The sequence below is a fragment of the Felis catus genome, chromosome B1, assembly GCF_018350175.1.
Source record: "Felis catus isolate Fca126 chromosome B1, F.catus_Fca126_mat1.0, whole genome shotgun sequence".
NCBI lineage: Eukaryota > Metazoa > Chordata > Mammalia > Carnivora > Felidae > Felis > Felis catus.
The window spans coordinates 81,136,881-81,154,272 of record NC_058371.1 but is presented as its reverse complement, the minus strand read 5'-3'; the positions used below and the strand labels follow the sequence as shown (position 1 = coordinate 81,154,272).

Sequence of the window (17,392 nt, the reverse complement as noted above, 5' to 3'; positions counted from 1 at the left end):
CTACAGATTCTCTTCCTTTTAAGTACATAAAATAAATGCAACTTCAAGGATTGACCAAATGAATACAATAAGGCCATAATAGGTTTTGCAGAGCAAAAGAAACCATTTCTAGAACCTGAAGCAGCAGGACAAAACAGAAAGGGCACAAGCTTAGACTCCAGACACTCCCACTCTGCTTCCTAATAGACCCACCTGACATGCACAGGCCTATTCTCTTGTTTATAGAATAAGATACTGATACCTATCATCGCCATGAGGCTACTGTGAAGGGAAGTTAGAATTACGTAAGTAAGGCACCTGGCACAGAATTAGCACTCAGTGAATAATAGTGTCCCCTCGCCCTCCCTCCCAGACACCTAGAAATCTCAGATGAGAGAACACTGTATTTTAGATGGTAGGGCTCACCTCAAAATTGTTGATATTGCTACCCAGCTCTATATCATAATCACCTCAACCAAAGAGGACAGGAAACTTCTGGTTGTTATGACCATGGAATCCAGATGTAGAATATGCCCAGTCATCAGGAAAATCTTACAGTCTTGGCACAGTTTGAGGACAGAGAGAGAGCAACAGCCAATAGCTGAGGGGAGACTCTACAGTCTGGAATGTGCCACAGACTTCCAACCACAAAAGTTCTCTTTGCACTTCGTCTGTGGTATCCCCCTGTGGTGTAGGCCGTGGCCTCTGCTCTTCTCGGCAAGTCTCCTCCGGAAGCACATGACTCTCCCCAGGCTTCTCTAGGCCGCATCCATGTGAATGTCTGTGGCACTGTTCATCACCTCCTACCCAGCCCAGCTGTACACGTTAGCCAAATCATTGTCTCATTGCTGAGAAAGGATGACAGCAGGAGATGTTCTCCATGGTCCTTTCTACCTCTAAAATCCTTTGATTCTGTGACTCACTCTTAACCTCATTCATTCAACTCATTCATTCATTCATGCAAGAATCTTTATGAAACACCTCCTATTTATTTGATTCTGTGACCCGTTCTTAATTTCATTCATTTGTTCATTTATTCAACCATATCTGACCACTTACACCAGGTACTGCGATGTGCAAGAATGTACAAAAATGAATACGGAATAGGCCATGCCCTTAAAAAGCTCACAGCGTTAAGGACATAGAGGAATAAGCAATTACAGTGTGGCATGGGAGGTATTATGAGAGACCAGTGGGAACCAGTGGAGGTTCCCTAATTCCTCCCAGTAGGTGGAAGGAACAATAGTAGGGGAGGCTGGAAAGGCCTCCCTGAGAGCTGAGTGCTAAGTGCTAATTGATAAGCAGAAGGTTAATCTGATGGGTTCAAGACATCCAGAAATAGGGGGAACGAATCTGCCAAAATAAGGAAATACAAGCATGGTAGTCTGTCATATAGATAATTCAGTATGAATGAAACAAGGGGTATACAGCAGGGCAGGAGAAAGGGGGCACAGATGATGAAGCATCTTCCATACTTTACTAAGAAGAGCAAACTTTATCCAGTTAGGGGATGTCTGGGATGTCTAAAAGATCCTCAATAAATCCACGAGTGTTTTAGAAAGCCTACTGTGGTAGCAGTGTGGATACTGGGCTACACAGAGGCCAGGGTAGGGGGATGAGGATATGACATTGAGGCAAAAATAAATAAAAAAGTTGTGAATCCTTACAGGAGAAAATGAGAGTGTATGGTACAGCAGTGGCAGGGAGTGGCCATGATGAACTCCAGAGATATATCTACAAGAGAGTCAAGAGGCTTGGTGATCAGTTTGATGCGGGAGGAGAGGAAGAGCATGGCATCTAGGATCACACTCAAGCTTCTGTCTTGGGCAAGGGGGTTAATGGTTGGTGAGGACAGCAGTCCAGGCAGAGAACACAAGAAGCCCAGAAACACTCCCAGTTTCCCAAGCCCAAAAGCCTTGACCATCTCTTGTCCGCAGCAAAGCACGGTCCACCTAAGTCATGCCGGCCCGTGGCACCTACATCTGCGTGAGGAAGAAAAGTACTAACTGCAAAGTGTATCGAAAGCTTTACTTTCATTTTAAAACAAACAGATATATTATAGAGCAAAGTACATTATTTTCATTCCTATTTGCAGACAGAGCAAGAGACTTCAAAGATACCTCAGAGAAATCTCAGAGAAGCTGAGAATACTTCCCTGTCTTCAGGGCTCTCTGTCTTTTGGGTTCTTCAGTGCAAATATTCACGCAGTGCTGCAGTATAACATTCTCACGTAAAGCTGAAGAAACACGAACGCCGACACCTGCATTCCCATTTCTATGCAGACAGCTTAGACAGTGGTTCTCAAGTGTGGTCTGTGGGCCCCTAGTGGTCTCTGAGACCCTTTCAAGGGTCCTCAAGATCAAAATTGTTTTCATAAGAATTCATAAGATGTTATTTGCCCTTTTCACTCTATTGACATTTGCAATGATGATACAAAAGCAATGATGGGTAAAATTCTGGCTCCTTAGCTCCAATCAAGGCAGTAACACCAAGCCACACTAGGAATCATTGTATTCTTCACTGCCACACACTCACAGTAAAACATACACACACACACCCCAAAATAACCAGGTCCATTTCACCCAAGAATGTCTTTGATGAAGCAGCAGCAAAGATTATTAATTTTCTTAAAGACTGACCCCTGAGGAAACACCTTTTGAATATGATATGTAATGAAATGTGTCCATGAAGCACTTCTGCCATCACTAAAGTGTGATGGCTATCTCAAGGAAAAGTAAATCTGTGATTTAGTTGAGAGGTGAACCAGCCACTTTTTTCATGGAACATCACTTTTGACTGAAAGCGTAACTGACAAACTATGGTCATTCAAATTTGGGTATCCAGGGGCGCCAAGCGGCTCAGTCAGTTGGGCGTCCAACTTAGGTTCAGGTCATGATCTCATGGTTCGTGCATTCCAGCCCTGCGTCAGGCTCTGCACTGACGACACAGAGCCTGCTTCGGATTCTCTCTCTCTCCCTCTCTCTCTGCCCCTCCCCCACTTGGGCACACACTGTCTCTCTCCTCTCTCTCAAAATAAATAAATAAACTTAAAAAAAATTGGGGTACCTGGCACACTATTTCTTGGAAATGAAGTAAGGCTGATACTTTAAGGAAAAACTGACAGTATTTGTAGCCAATGATAAAATTCAAGCTTGCCAGCAAGAATTAAAATTTTGGAAAATCCATATCTTACGCTATGAACTTGACAGTCCCTCAAGACAAAGTGATATGTGCATGCATGTTCACAGCAGCACGGTCCATAATAGCAAGAAGTAGAAACAAACCATACACCCCTTATAGTATGGTTCTGCAGTATAACATTAGAGAGCAGTGAAAATGAACTCACTACAACTACAAGCATCAGTGTGGATAAATCTCACAAAGATCACCGTTGAGTGGAAAACCAAGGTGCAGAATACATGCAAAACCAAACAGGGTAAAGCTAGGGGTACGATAAGCAGAAAACTCAGGATAATGGGGACAGGTAGCAGGCGAAGGGCACGTTAGAAGTCTGATAGGGTTGAAACGTGTTAGATTGGGCAGTAGGTTTACAGGTGTTCATTTTACCACTATCCTTTCTTATCTCTGTGTATAAATGTTCGATGTGTTACTTTTTGTAAACAGCACTACTTTACAGCTTTGAAAGGGAAGCACTGCATTAGAGCTTTCTTTGCCAAAGAAAACCAAAGAGGTGAGGAAGGGGCAAGAGGCATGGGGTGAGCCCTGGTTGAGGGCCTCCAGCACTGGCCCCAGAGAAGCCCATCACCGGCAGGCTCTTCCAGAGACAACTTCAAAGCAGCATCTGTGCCATCCATGGATCTTCGGTTTTTCAACAGCCCTCCCTGCATAAAAAAGGCCATTTTTGCTCCTTCAGGCCACCAGCTCCCATGTCACTTGTCATCACAGTGAAAGAAACTACTACATTTCACAGCTGATTTTGTATTGTATCCAAACTACAAAATTTAGTAATCCTAATCTCTTATCATCTGGACCAGCTCCTACTACATTTTTCCTGCCTCCTATCCTTACATCACCAATATAACCCTTTTGATTCAACTTCTTAGTGTCTCCCACATACTTTTGGCTTATTTCACCCTCTTTTGGCTAATGTCATTTCTTCTGCTTAGAATGTTCTCTCCTCTTTTCTCAAGATCTAAATGCATCCCTTCCTTAAGGATGTTTTAAGTGTCACTCCTCTTCAGGAATCTTACCCATCACTCCCACTGGGTTTCCTCGAACATTTACACTTCTAATTCATATTATATTGTCTTGCACTTGTTAGCATATTGATTTGTGCTTATCCTCTGTGCTTGTTTTGTGTCAACATTTCAAAGAACTGTCCACAAGGGCTGCAATCTGTACAATTTCTACAAGTCACATAAATGCTCAAAACTTTTTCTTAATGAATGAGCACCCAGTAGGGACTACAACTCTCAGCGGACCATGCCCTCACTGCTCTAATGTGACACCATGTGTGTTGACATATGTCCTTCCTTATTCCCAAAAGACTTTCAATTCAGCATACCGAGGGAGGTTTTGCTCCGTGGTAGGAACAGATCTCCCACTTCACGACAGAAACCAAACAAAGCAGCATTTGCTTTAGAGAATTCTTTTTCATAATATTAAATGATTTCAATGTAAGTCAGCGTTGTCTCCTCCCATCCCACTCCTCTTTACCTGAAGTCCTTTGAAAACCACCCCTGCCAGGTGGTTGAACGAGCTTCTTGGTAAACACAAGATCTTTCATTTTTGCGCAGTTGTATTTATTCAACAGGCCCTTATCTTTAAAAATCAGTGATCTTCCCTACAACTTCTATCCTCTTGGTCCTAGTCTCTGTTTTCTGGTCAGCATTTCATAAATCTATGAAAATACTTTTCAAGCCGAATTTTAATTATTTGTTTCATCTCTTTCTGTGCCCACTTGGCTCTGAGATCCTTGCAAGCAGGGACCATGCTCTATTCAACTCCACTGATCCCTACTCCCTGGCACAGAAGCACTCAGTTACTGCTGCTTGAATGAATGAATGAATCAATCAATCAGTCAATCAACCAACCAATCAATTAAAGAAGTATCAGCAGACCCAAACTAAGAATTTAAGATGAATGACAATTCAGAGTAAGTTCACTCCCTTTATCGCTTGACAGAACTTTATATATTTGAGTGTAGTCACCAGGCATGATTGTTATCTAACTTCACTCTTAGCTTCAAATTAAGCACTCCCAATTGTCTCAATAATTAATTCCTTATACGATGAATTCAAGAACCTAGACTCTAGTTGCCTCCCTTCTGGTGAGTAGTTTATCAATTTCCCCCTTTAAATTGGGGCACTCAATTTGGCATTCAATTTACAGATGTGATCTAATCAGTTTACAAGACCAGTGTTGCCACCCTTGTTCTGAATTCAGTACTTGAATTAACTCAGCCAACTCTGCTGAAATGCATCCATTTTTCGAATGAAGGCTGAATTTTAAGTGTTCCTTATTATCTTTTTGCTTGTTATCTATTAATAGTGGTTATCTCTGGGGGTGAAAGTTGGGAAAGGGGACTTTCATGCTTTACTTTGAATATTTCTACATAGTTTTAATTATTTACACTGAGCCGGCACTGCGTTTGTCATTAAAAGCCAATATAGACTTTAAAAAATAAATTAATAAGCAGAATTCATTCATATCTGTGATTTCTATGGCTCCAGTCTGATGAAGTACACTTAAGTCACGTTTCAAAGACTTATACGGTACTTCTGTATTTTCTTTTGTATATATTTCCTCACCTCTCCGCAAGTATTCAAGTAGCCTTTGGTGCAGAGCAGTTCTCTCTAAATGTGATCTAGTGGTCCAGCCAACCCAACCCCACTTCTCGATCATGAAATTTCTCTCCTTATCAGTGTCAGAAAACAGCTCGCTATAATTTAATTCCCCTCTTTCTTAGTTCAGATTAAAATGCAGTAAATTATCATTTGAGGTTTGCTTCCCCCTAGAAGGGAGAAATCATGCAGCACATTTCAGGAATATTTCCTGAAGCAGAGGGTGTCCCACACTTTGTTTCCTTCCAAATACAGCTGTGTTTCATGCTGTAGAGAGGACTGTTGGGTTAACAAGTAGGGCCAAACAAGCACAGATTAGAAGACAACTATAATTCTAGGCCATTACACGAAAGCAGTGTTCTCCATATGGAGCACGTAATTCAGACCCCAGAAAGTGTCACGGCATGTGACTCTCATTCTCTTACCCTCAGCTTAGCCTAAATCTTTGAGGAAAGAAATACTATCGGTGGCACAAGTTCTCACGAATCACAGAGCGACGTGCTCCATCGGCACCTGTAGAGGAAGGTCCCTGAATGGAAGTGCAGGTGGCAAAGGCATGTCCTTCCTGTGTAGGGCCCCAGGAAGGTTTTGAAGTCCTCAGAGACGCAGTGGGCCTCAGAAGACCAGTAGATGGTCCAGCCCTTGATAGTGCAGACACAGGTGACCTCAAGCTAGTTTCTCCCTCTCCATGGCTCTGTTTCTACTTCTGTCCAACTGGTGGGAGGAGTCTTTCCTGTTTGCTTGTAGGCAGATGATATCAGTGAAAATGCTTTGTGAACAATAAGATATAACATAAATAGGAAGCGTGGGTGATCTACTATTATCCATTTTACAAGATGGTGCGAGGTAAGCCCAGAGAGGTTCAGTGACTTGCCCGAAGTCACAAAGCTAGTGAGAAACCCCGGTGACCGTAGGGGGACAGTGGACAGAGAAGACTGGAGTCCTTGTCTCCTGCCTAGTGCAGGTTCCTCCCCGAGCCTCTCTCTGACTTCAACCTGGAGGAGTGAAGTCAATTACTCAGGTCCATGAGCTATTTCCAGGGTTTTAAAAGTCAAACAAATTATTGTTAATAAGCTGCTAGGCTCAACATGTCTTTATTTTTGGCTGAAATGGCATCCACCCAGAGTGGGAGTTCTGGTAAGTTCAACACTGGCTATCCATTCAAATCGGTCAGAGAACTTTTTAAGAACGTCCATGCCCAGGTTCCATTCTGAGCCATCAAATTTAAATTGCTGGGGGTGTTTGCAATTTTTTAATCTCCCAGGTGATTCTAACACGCAGCCAGTGTTGAGAACCACTCAGTGTTGGCTAATGGTGATCAGAAACTTAGAGGCAGCAGTAGTTGTCTTTGACTGATTACAAAGCACAGTTAGAGCCATCTTACTGGGATCCTTAGTTGAAATGAATTTACACCTCTTGTCTATTAACATGGCCAGCATGTATCGTGCATATACTCTGTGCCAGACACGAATCTAAATACCAACTTGTGTGAACTCAGTTCCCATAGGACCTACAATGTTCCCCCATTTTACAGATGTGAAAACAGGCAGAGACTGCAGTAACTTGCCAAGGTCAAGGCTAAAATGTGGTGCAGCCAGGACGGATCTCATGCATCCCTGGGACCAGGATCTTAATCCCCACCCTATACTGCTTCTTACTACTGCCATAGAATGTGGCTTACAATACTTTAGCCTCAACGATGAATTAAAAGATCACTGAATGTTGAAGAATGTAGGACGGTTTCTAATCCAAAGGCCTGCAGGGGCCGGGCAGGAATATACATGAGGGAGGTGGGCAGGTGTACATGCAGACGGGGACACGGCAGCAGAGTGGTAGGAACCGTGGCAGACTGTCGAGCACATGCCCGGGGAAGGGAGACAGCCGCCACCGACTGTAGCAGATTGCTGCCATGTGGGGAGGTGGGCCCCGTGCTGCTGGCTCTTCCAAGTTTTCAAAAGAAGCTAGAAATTTGGATTTTTATGTGAAACCACCCATTTCCAAATGCTGTCTCAAGTTTTTAAACATACTGTGTGGGGCAAAACACATCGGTAGGCCACTAGCTTGTAACCTCTGATATGATCTATCTCCCACACACCACACACACACACACACACACGCACACACACACACACACCTGAATTCTTCATTTAAAATTAATTTAATGTGTTCTGTTGGCCTGGTTCTCTGCAATTAAAAACAACAGACCCTGACTTTCCTTCTTTGGTGCAAAATTTAAACTACCTAAATAACACATGGAAAAACCAATATAAATTTCCCCTGGGTAATTTTAATCAGTGGACTGACTGTTGAATAAGTGAATAAATAAACATTTATTAAATACCTATTTTCCCATTTGAATCTCACTATAAGTCTGTGAGCATGGATTTATTGTCCTTACTTCACAGTAAAACCCAGTCATAATTCATATGATTATTACACAGTTTAGATGTAATTCAGGTCAAATCACACACACCGAACATGTTCCTACAGTAAAAGTCTAGTGTAATATTGTTCGCCTATGAAACAATATTAGTCAAGCCTATTTTAACAGCCTGATAAAAGAATTTTACCATATCACATTATTACTCATCACTCTGATGAGAGATACGGAAAAAAAATTTTTTAAACACAGAAATCACCAAAAAGTCCTGGGTCAGAAACGCCTGTAGTCTAATCACAATCTAAGCAAATGGAAACTTATTTCATATACATAATAAGAGCTGATATTTCTTGTGCTCTTTCTATGCAGCAGGCACTAACTAGGCATGGATTCGTGCGTGCATATATTACTGATATTTATCAATATCGATACTGATATTTATCAGTCAAACCTTACAAGAACTCTATGATAGAGGAACTCTCATCACTATTGAGAGATGAAGAAACCAAAGACGGGGAAGTTAAGTAATGTCCCTGAGGTCACACAGCAAGTCAGTGCCAGAGCTGGGTTCTGAACAGCCTGGTGCCAGAGCCTGTACATTTAACCACCATGAACTTGAAGCACGTGTGTTCTGTTTTCACTTAAGTTGTACCATATACGGTAGACATAGTGAAAAGAGGACAAAGTCACATGATATGTTCTCCCTGTCATTACAAAAAGCAACAAAAGCTTTTTCCAATATCCTGCCAGACAACTTAAGAAACGAGCACTATAGAACGTTAGAAAAATCCAGCACCCTTCCACAAGTACAGTAGCTTGTCTTGAAAGCTCAGATAAGCAGAGTGCTGCTGGTCAATCCCATAAAAGTTCATTTTCCCCTGGTCTTCTCTGGTCCCCTTTGAAGGCCAACTTCTTCAGAGTACTCAAAACAACCCACCCTGAGATCCTCTGGTCTCTCACTCCTTGCCTTTTTTTCTCCAGCCCACATTTCTAATGGGGTCTAACCACTTGTGTGACCTGTGCTGGAATTACAAGAAAGACAGAGAAAGAGAGAGAGAGGGAGAGAAAGAGAGAGAAAGATTATTTTAGGGTTTCCTTTTTCAGGCTCAAGCTTCAGAGAAGGTCCACGCATTTCTTCGTTGCTGATAGACACAACCTGGCTGAATTTGGACTTTCTCAAAAACAGAAGCAATGAATACCCAAGCCTTAGTCACTTAAGAACTCTAGAGACAGAACTTCAGTGGTGGAGGTTGTTTTTTAATAAGAAGGGAATGGACGGCTGGAAACAATATCCTTTTTAGGCACACAGAATCTGCTGTATTTAATATAACCCTGGGTCAGTCTGTGAAAAGCAGAGTTGCTAAAGGCCACATGCTGATCTCAGACCGTGGGCGTGTATCACTGTACATTTTATAAAATTAGCTACAGTGCAGCCTCTATGTGTGTGTATACATGGCAGTGAAGCTGACTTTTATAAAATAAACAGGAATATGCACCCATGCAGCTAAAGATTAGTATCAAGCCCAAGTCTGATTTTAATTTATGAAACTACCTTGTAACTACAGCAATTCTATCCCAAAGGTGGGTCCTTGGGGAATGATGAGAGTCATCTGAGAGGCCCCTGCTTCAGCACCTAGTCATACACTATTCTCTGATATCATAAAAAATGTAATTTACAGACAGAGGACAGAAACACAGAACTTGCCCCGGAGCAGAAGAGAGAAAGCAGCTGGCAACTTCAGCCTAGCGAGTATTCCTGGCTATTTCTAGGGTCTGTACTTTGCACATTAGTTTCTTGTAAAATATGACAGAAGACACTTCAGCTACCATGAAGCATAAAGTATTTTGTACACTTGGCCCTCAATGGTGTGAATTACTGAGCTGCACCTAGCAAAGTAGGGAACAGAAGAGAATGCATCAAAAACAGGACACAGCATGTTCATTTATAATCTCTATCTAAAAAACGTGATTCTAGAGTATCTTAACTAAGCCAAAATACAGTAGTAATAAAAAGCTGATAGAAACAAAACAAAACAAAACAAAACAAAAAAAAACCCCACACGTCTTACCAGAACTAGGCCTGGTCTGAATTTCTTTCCGATAAGAGAAAACTTAGAATCTATTCCTTCACCACAAAGCCCATGGTCTAGTAAAACCTTATGCTAGAAAGCCTTGAACGCCCCCAAATGTCCTATTTTTTAGGTCATACCATCATTATCTCGTTCTGCGATCAGTCTGATTAAATTATAGAAAATTACTAATACATCACTCAGAATGCAGATATCAGCTCCAGCCTGTTGTGTTTGTTTTTCCGTCCTCCTGTCCTAATGCTCCAGCGGGTACTTAACTTCAAAAAAGAAGAATGGAAGAGAGACCAGGCAACTCCCCACCAGGAAGGGGAAAGGATACATTAACCTACTCTCAGGACTGTGCTTTCACAGATGGCACTGCCGACCAGTCACAGAAACCGAGGGAGCCTTGTTACACACAGTGGCCGGGTGGGCTTCACCACCACTCCTTCACACCTTGTCCTCTTTGCGTCCAAGGACACCACTCTGCACGCAAGTGACCGGGGTGAGTGACACTGGGTGAGTTTTTCTCTTTTGTCAAACTGATTCACGCTGACCCCGTCTGAACTCAAACTACCGGGATTACTAAATAAACTGGTTTACCAACCCAGCCGAGCAGCACACGATTCAACAAACCCAGTCTTCCCTACGAGAACCTCTTGACATTAATAGGACTCCTTGTATTTTAAGCCACCTTTTGACCCCAAGAGAAGCCTGCCGGGTTGCTCCACCAACACAACACTGTCCCTTGGGTGTTTCCGCAGCCTTTGTCCACCTAATTTTATAAGCCTCGCAAGACAGAGATTTTCCACACCTCCTTTGGACCTCTCCTAATAGAGGCCATTCAAAGGCTCTAAAAACTCAACTGCGCAGCCAGCTCTGACCCTGGCCGACGGCTGTCCAATTTATACTGCTCTAGCGTGATTTATTAACACTTTGTGCTTGAGGACTTGTCAACTCACACCAGCTGTGGCATCTCCAGACCAAGATGGCAGCACACAGATAAATTAAAAATCAATTTTTTTTTACTTGAAACTATTTTGAAGCATTCGAAGGAATGTGATTTTGAACTGTCTTCCTTATTTTAACAAGAAAGTTCAGTGTACCCTACTTGCTATATCGGGAATACACGGATTTCCTTTAGGAGAACAGATGAACATTACTGCCCAGCATCAACCTAGCCTGCTGTGTGGTACTTCAGAATCATTAGCTCTGCCTGACACGAGGAGTGAAATATTTTATTGCTTCAGACTCAAAATTTTTCCCTGCGGTTCCTGTCACAGTCAGGAGGAAGTGCCTCGTCACTGAAAAATATAGTAAGACCAAGTAGGGGAAAGAGTTAAACCTTCTACCCCTTCTCTTCCAATAGACATAAAAAGACATGGAAAAATATAAATATAAGGGCTTCTGCTGCTTTCCTGTCATTTTGCTTCCCACATTTACTAGAAAGCAAGAGATGATTTTTAAAGTTTTGTTAATGAAGAACACAATAACGTCTTGACCCACAACTGAGTAAACAATGAAAATACTAGAATAACAAAACAACTGTTCCATTAACTTTTCCTTTGTGCTCCCCCCTGGGAATAAGCATCAGGCAGATTTCCAATGATAAATATAATAGGATCTGAACTCATACATGTTCATGGGTAAGTTGAAGCTAATGAGGAAATCTTAAAAGTGCTGATGGCGCCAATGGTAAAAGGATTTACAGATGTAACAAACACAAGAGAAAGCCCTTCCTGACCGTTTCCCTCCTCAGTTAGTGATCCCAAATGTAGTGATGTTTAGAAAGTGCTGAGCCCCAGGCCTGGCAAACAGTCACAGTATCACTTTCCCCCTCTTCCTCTTTCTTAGACCGACAAACATTTTTAAGGTATGCAGTTTGGGATTCTGCTACAGATAAGCACATGGTATGCTTCAGAGGATCTCTAGGACTTTTTTTTTGAACATGGTATTGGACCCTGCTGGTGAAAAGAACTTTTATAAAAGAGCCATCAAGAGCAGCAGAATCATATTTAAACCCAAATGGTAATATTGCTCTAGGCCAAGAAATAAAGGCTTTATTTTGAGTAATAATTTTTAAAGCCACTTCTCAAAAATAGTTTAGGTTTAACACCCTTTGCTGGAGGTCACCTCCAAAAGCTAGTGCAGAACTTGTTTTTGATTTGTGGCCAGTAGAATCACCACTCAACTGTATAGGACAGGCTATTTTTTTTTTTTTTCTGCATATGTATGAGGCGCATATAACAGAAACAAAAACAAACACACACACACACACACACACACACACACACACACACACACACTCTTACTTCTGAGGCTCAGGAGAAAATGACTATGTAGCATTTTAAATCAGAAATCTAACGCTTAGGTTAGTAGTGTCAGGTTAATGGCTCACCCATCCCCAAGGCTAATTCGGTTCTGAACAGTCCCATGGGTGTCTAGTTGAACAGAAGGAGCTAGGAAACCTTAGCAGGCCAAAGCCCAGCCTGGGGAATTGCTGGAACTCCGTGCCAGGGGCTGAGACGCACCCCAGACTCGGTATCAGATAGTACCAAGTGCTAGTCTGGATTTCCAGGACTAATCTACTTGAGGGTGGAGCTTCCAGGTTCCCTGGTGTCTGTGCTGTAGAGTGGGAGACCTTGTCAATCCACACCATGCCTGGCTAGTAGTATATCTAATAACAGAAAAATAGGTTCTGCACATGAAGTCTATTAGTAGCAGTGGTTGATGAGGGGGCTGAGGCGAGGGGGCGGGCCTAAGGGAAAGTAGAAAGCACTTTGAAGTTTGTATAGATTCAGTTTTCACCAATTTCTTTTTTGTATTCTAATTTGTATTCTACTTCTAATTTTAAATGTGTGTTTACAGGTTCTCTAGATTCTTAAAGCTATATTAATAGTGTCTATTAGCCACTTCTGTGTTTGGCTTCAAAAGCAAACTTCCCCATCACATTCCCCCTCTAACGACCCTCCCCCCTAAATTCTACACATCGCTCCTTTCTTTCAGGGTCAAGGTTAAAATGTGCCACTGTATAACTTCTTAAAACCCTGAGATGACTTCTATCAGTCCCAGAGTTACTATATTTTAACTCTGTACAAAAAAGTTCTCCAGGTTAAGGCAAAATCCTCCCCTCATATAAATAAACAAATAAAGAATTTAGCATTACAATGAAGTCTTAAGACTACAGTTATATTCTACATTAAATATGAATTAACACTAATTTTATCAAAGTCAATATTTATTATATCTCCCCACCACTGCAAGTTTCTTTAAGACTCACTCAGCACTTAGGAAGCCTTGGGTTACAGTGTCTGAATTGCAAAATACACCATTTGCCCAGAAATTCCTTAGTCCAAATGCAAATTGCTTACAAAACATGTGTAAACCATGCTTAGAACAGGCAGCACACATCCACAAAAAGGTAAGTGGAAAAGCTTTGCAAATTAGGCTTCCCTTTAAAAACTACAGGGACATTTACGGTGTTTCCAAAAAGGTAATTGCTTCTTACTTCACTAAAAGTGGCTTTATGTGACTAGAAGGAGTTGATTTTTTTTTTTTTGTTTTTTTTTTAAGTTGAGTGGATAACCGTATTCAATTAGAGAACAGGGTGGGAGAGTCCACTCTTAAAATATAACTTAATCACCAGGCACCAGCAAGCAGGAGAGGCCCACCAGGCATAGGAGCTAAAATGGAGCCTGAATTTCCTCTCAGACGGAGAGGGTAGTCGCACGAGGTCAGGGTCAAGGTCACCAGCAGGGCAGGCTGCAGCTGCCCGAATGCGCTACACACAACGGGAGGGAAGGCGTTCCATCTCCGTCAGAGCCGAAAACAGATAAATCCCTTCTCCTCTCCTACCCTCCCTCTAACCCCGCCAACATTTTTTTTTTTTTTAAGCAGGGGGGGAGAAGAGAAGAAAGGAAAATGACCAAATAACCTCACCGTCCTGGTTTTCGCACACAAGCTCATCAGCTCCCAAAGTTGCCATCTAAGGGCAAGTTCGCAGAGAACACTGAAGCCCATTTTGTCCGAGCAGGGCAAGCCTCCCCCGACCCCCCCCCCCCAGGATTCCTGCCTCTTCTCCCTCCCCCGCCACACGCCCCCGAAAAGAGCTGGGAACTGGCCGACCGGCCATGTGCACGCACACACTCTTCCACCAACTGCTGCGAGTTTTCTGTGAATCGCAGCGCGGAGCCTCCCAACTCGCCCTCCCCGACTCCGCCGCCTTCTCTTCCCTCGCGCAAAATTTCCCTACACACGCAGCCGCCTGCGAGTGATTTTATGTGCATATATATTACATATGTGATATTATCCTCAGAACCTCTAGCGGGCAGGCGAAGAAAGGACTGCACAGGGGCATTTTTTTTTTTTTTTTTAAAGGAAGGGGAAAAAAGCACAACCCAAGCCCTGTGCGTCGACTCCGGCGTACCGGGAAGGGGAAAGAAAGAGGAATGTTTGCGGAGCGGGCTGCCTGCAAGTGCCCTTGCTCGCCACTCCGGCCGCGGCCCGGGTGACACGGAGCGGCGGGGGCGCTCGGCCCGAGCAGCCCGCGCCCCCTGCCCGTCCCCCCGGGCAGGCACCGCCGCAGATATTTCGCGAGGGGGAGATCGATCGAGCTGCCTGTCTGCAGCGGAAACGCACAAGCTCACACACAACCCGAGCCCGAGACACCATAACCTTAACCCTTCCCCCACCCTCCGTGAACTTCAGGTGACCGACCACGTCGGCCTGACACCCAGGCGGGCGGGCGCTCCGGCTCCGCTCCCGCCCCCAGCCCGGGTTTTGCAGGATCGGGCTCCAAGCAGCGCCAAACCGCCGGGAGAGGGGAGCAGTGCGGGGGGAGAGAGAAGAAATTGACCCTCGGTCTCCCCCGACCCCTCCCTCCGGCGCCTCCGGCGTCCCCTCCTCCCCGTCACCCCGCCCCACGCCTTCTCCCCTGCCCCCTCCTCCCTGCATTCAAGGAGCCGGGCGGCCCCGGGGGATATTTTTAGTTGCTTCTTTCTCCTTCACTTTTAGCTTTAGCAGCATCTCGGAACACTCAAAGCGGAGAAAGATTGGGGTGGGGGGGGGCGGGAGCTGGAGAGGGAGTGGGGGAAAAGTTAAGAGTCTAGCAAAGAAAAGCCGGAGGGAGGGCGGAGAGGGACCGGGGGCGCGGGTGGAGGAGGGGAAGGGGACCGGGCCGTGCCGGCGGGTGTGTGTCTCCAGTTGGTGTGTGTGGCTGCAGCCGGGGAGGGTTGTGATGCACTTTAGTCCTGGACTCTGCTCAGGCTCGCCGGGGAGGGGGGTCTGAGAGCCCGAGTCTCGCCTGGCTCCGTCTGCTCCGACTGACCCCGCATTTTATTGCGGCCAGGAGCCCTGCTCCTCCCTCCCCTCGGCTCTGCAGGGACCTCGCGCGCCGCGAGCCGCCCTGCCTCCTGCCTCCGCCTCGGCGCAGCTCCCGCACCCCACATCCGCCCGCCGCTGCCCGGCCTCGCCCCCCGCCCGGCCGCCCCGCGCCCCCCGCGCCCCGGCGCGCCCCCTCGCCCCGGCGCGGCGGGAGCAGCCGCCCGGCGGCGCGTGTGTACCGGTGTGTTTGTGTGCGGTGCCCCCACACCCTCCCCAGCCGCTCCCGCCTCGCCCGCCCCCGACTCCCCTCCTCCGCCGCCGCCTCCTCCACCTCCGCCTCCTCCTGCTCCTGCCGCCGCCGCCGCCGCTGCCGCCGGCGGCTCCGGGGCCGACCAACCCCGGCGCAACCTTTAGCCGGAGACGGACCTCTCCCTGGATCCTGTAGCCGGCGGGCGGCCGCGCGCCCTCGCCCCGACACCCCCAAACGCCATGTCACGGCCCCCAGCCCTCCGCACGCCCCGACCCCCGCACCCTCAGGCACTGGGATCCACAAGGATTTTTTTTTTTTTAAAGATTCCAACCTCTCCCACCAACCCCCCCCCCGATTAAAAAAAAGAAAAAAACCCGGCATCCACACTACTCCCCTCCTCCCCTCTCTTGCCCCCTCCCCCCAGCAACCCGGAGTGAGGAGGGGGAGGGGGAGGGGAAAGGAAAAAAAGCCCGATCTCAAGGAAAAAAAGAGGGGGGGGGGGTGAGAGAAAGAAAGAAAAAGAGAGAGAGAATAGAAAGGGCACGGGGCTGATCATCACCAACATGGCTGCCTCAGCATAGACCTAAACGAGGAGTAACCCGGGCTGTGTCTTTGTCAGTTTCACCTCTGTAACCCTAAACTAATGCAGAAAACAACGGAGGAGGCTGCGGAGGGGAAAGAGGAGAGGGAGGGCGAGAAAATGGCACGAGAGGAGGTGGAGAAGGGATGACTTACGTGAGGGAAGGCGCTTGGGCTGCTCCTGCTTCCTCCTGGGCATTTTCCCCCTTTTCTCACATTCTCCTCCTTGGTTAATGTGAGATCAAATAAACCCCCGTGGGGGCAGAGAGGCAGACACTGGCAGGAGCGGGGAGGTAGTTGGGGGGCGGGCGGGCGGGCAGGGGGAAACCCCTTCTCTCCGGTGTGTGCAATGGGCTGAAGCTGGTTTCCTGGAGCCAGATGAGGGGTTCTCTTCTTTTCTTTCCTTTCTTTTTTTTCCTTTTTTTTTTTTTTTTAATTTTTTGGTCGTGCACCTGGCTTGTCCCCGAGCGTAATATTCTTCAATGGAAACGGATCTAATAGGTGTGAGTGTGTGTGTGTCCTATGCTCGCGTGTGTGATGGGAGGTATAAATAAATGAGTGCCGGTGCGGCGGTGTCTATGGCCGCGCTCTGTGTCTCCGAGCCCCTAACACTAATGTCGGGATCAAAGGGCAGCGGCGGCGGCAGCACAGCTCACAGCTCGCTCTCTTGCTCTCTCTCTCTCTCTTTCTCGCTCTCTCTCTCCTCTCGCGCTCTCTCTCTCTCTCTCTGTCACACACACACTCACACATACACAGAGGCACAGACTGAGGGAAAGAGCGAGAGCTAGACACACACACACACACACACACACACACACACACACACACACACGCAGAGCAAAGAGGAAGGTGCCCTAAGGCTCCCAGGGCGGACTCAGCCTGGGATTTGCAACCGCTCCGTCTGGAAAGAATGGGGGGCGCGCGTGCGGGGGTGGGATGGAGTTCTTCGAATTTATCCCGCTATTCGCCAAATCTAGGGGGAAAAAAGTTTTCCCCACTCTTTAAACAA

The 17,392-nt window shown here is 45.8% G+C and overlaps 1 protein-coding gene across 12 annotated transcripts in view; it reads right to left on the bottom strand.

The window, feature by feature from the left end:
* Positions 1–17,152, bottom strand: part of ZNF827 (zinc finger protein 827) — a 174,789-nt gene extending 157,637 nt beyond the window's left edge. For 7 of the 12 annotated variants that reach the window (XM_045055802.1, XM_045055806.1, XM_045055805.1 and 4 more), the window contains exon 1: positions 16,540–17,151. In XM_045055802.1, coding sequence (XP_044911737.1) covers positions 16,540–16,582 — 43 coding nt within the window. In that variant the 5' untranslated portion in view covers positions 16,583–17,151. Of the gene's footprint in view, positions 1–16,539 lie in introns of all 12 variants that reach the window. The other 5 variants (XM_045055801.1, XR_006596710.1, XM_045055800.1 and 2 more) reach the window with 4 other exon arrangements.
* Between the last annotated feature and the right edge of the window lie 240 nt (positions 17,153–17,392).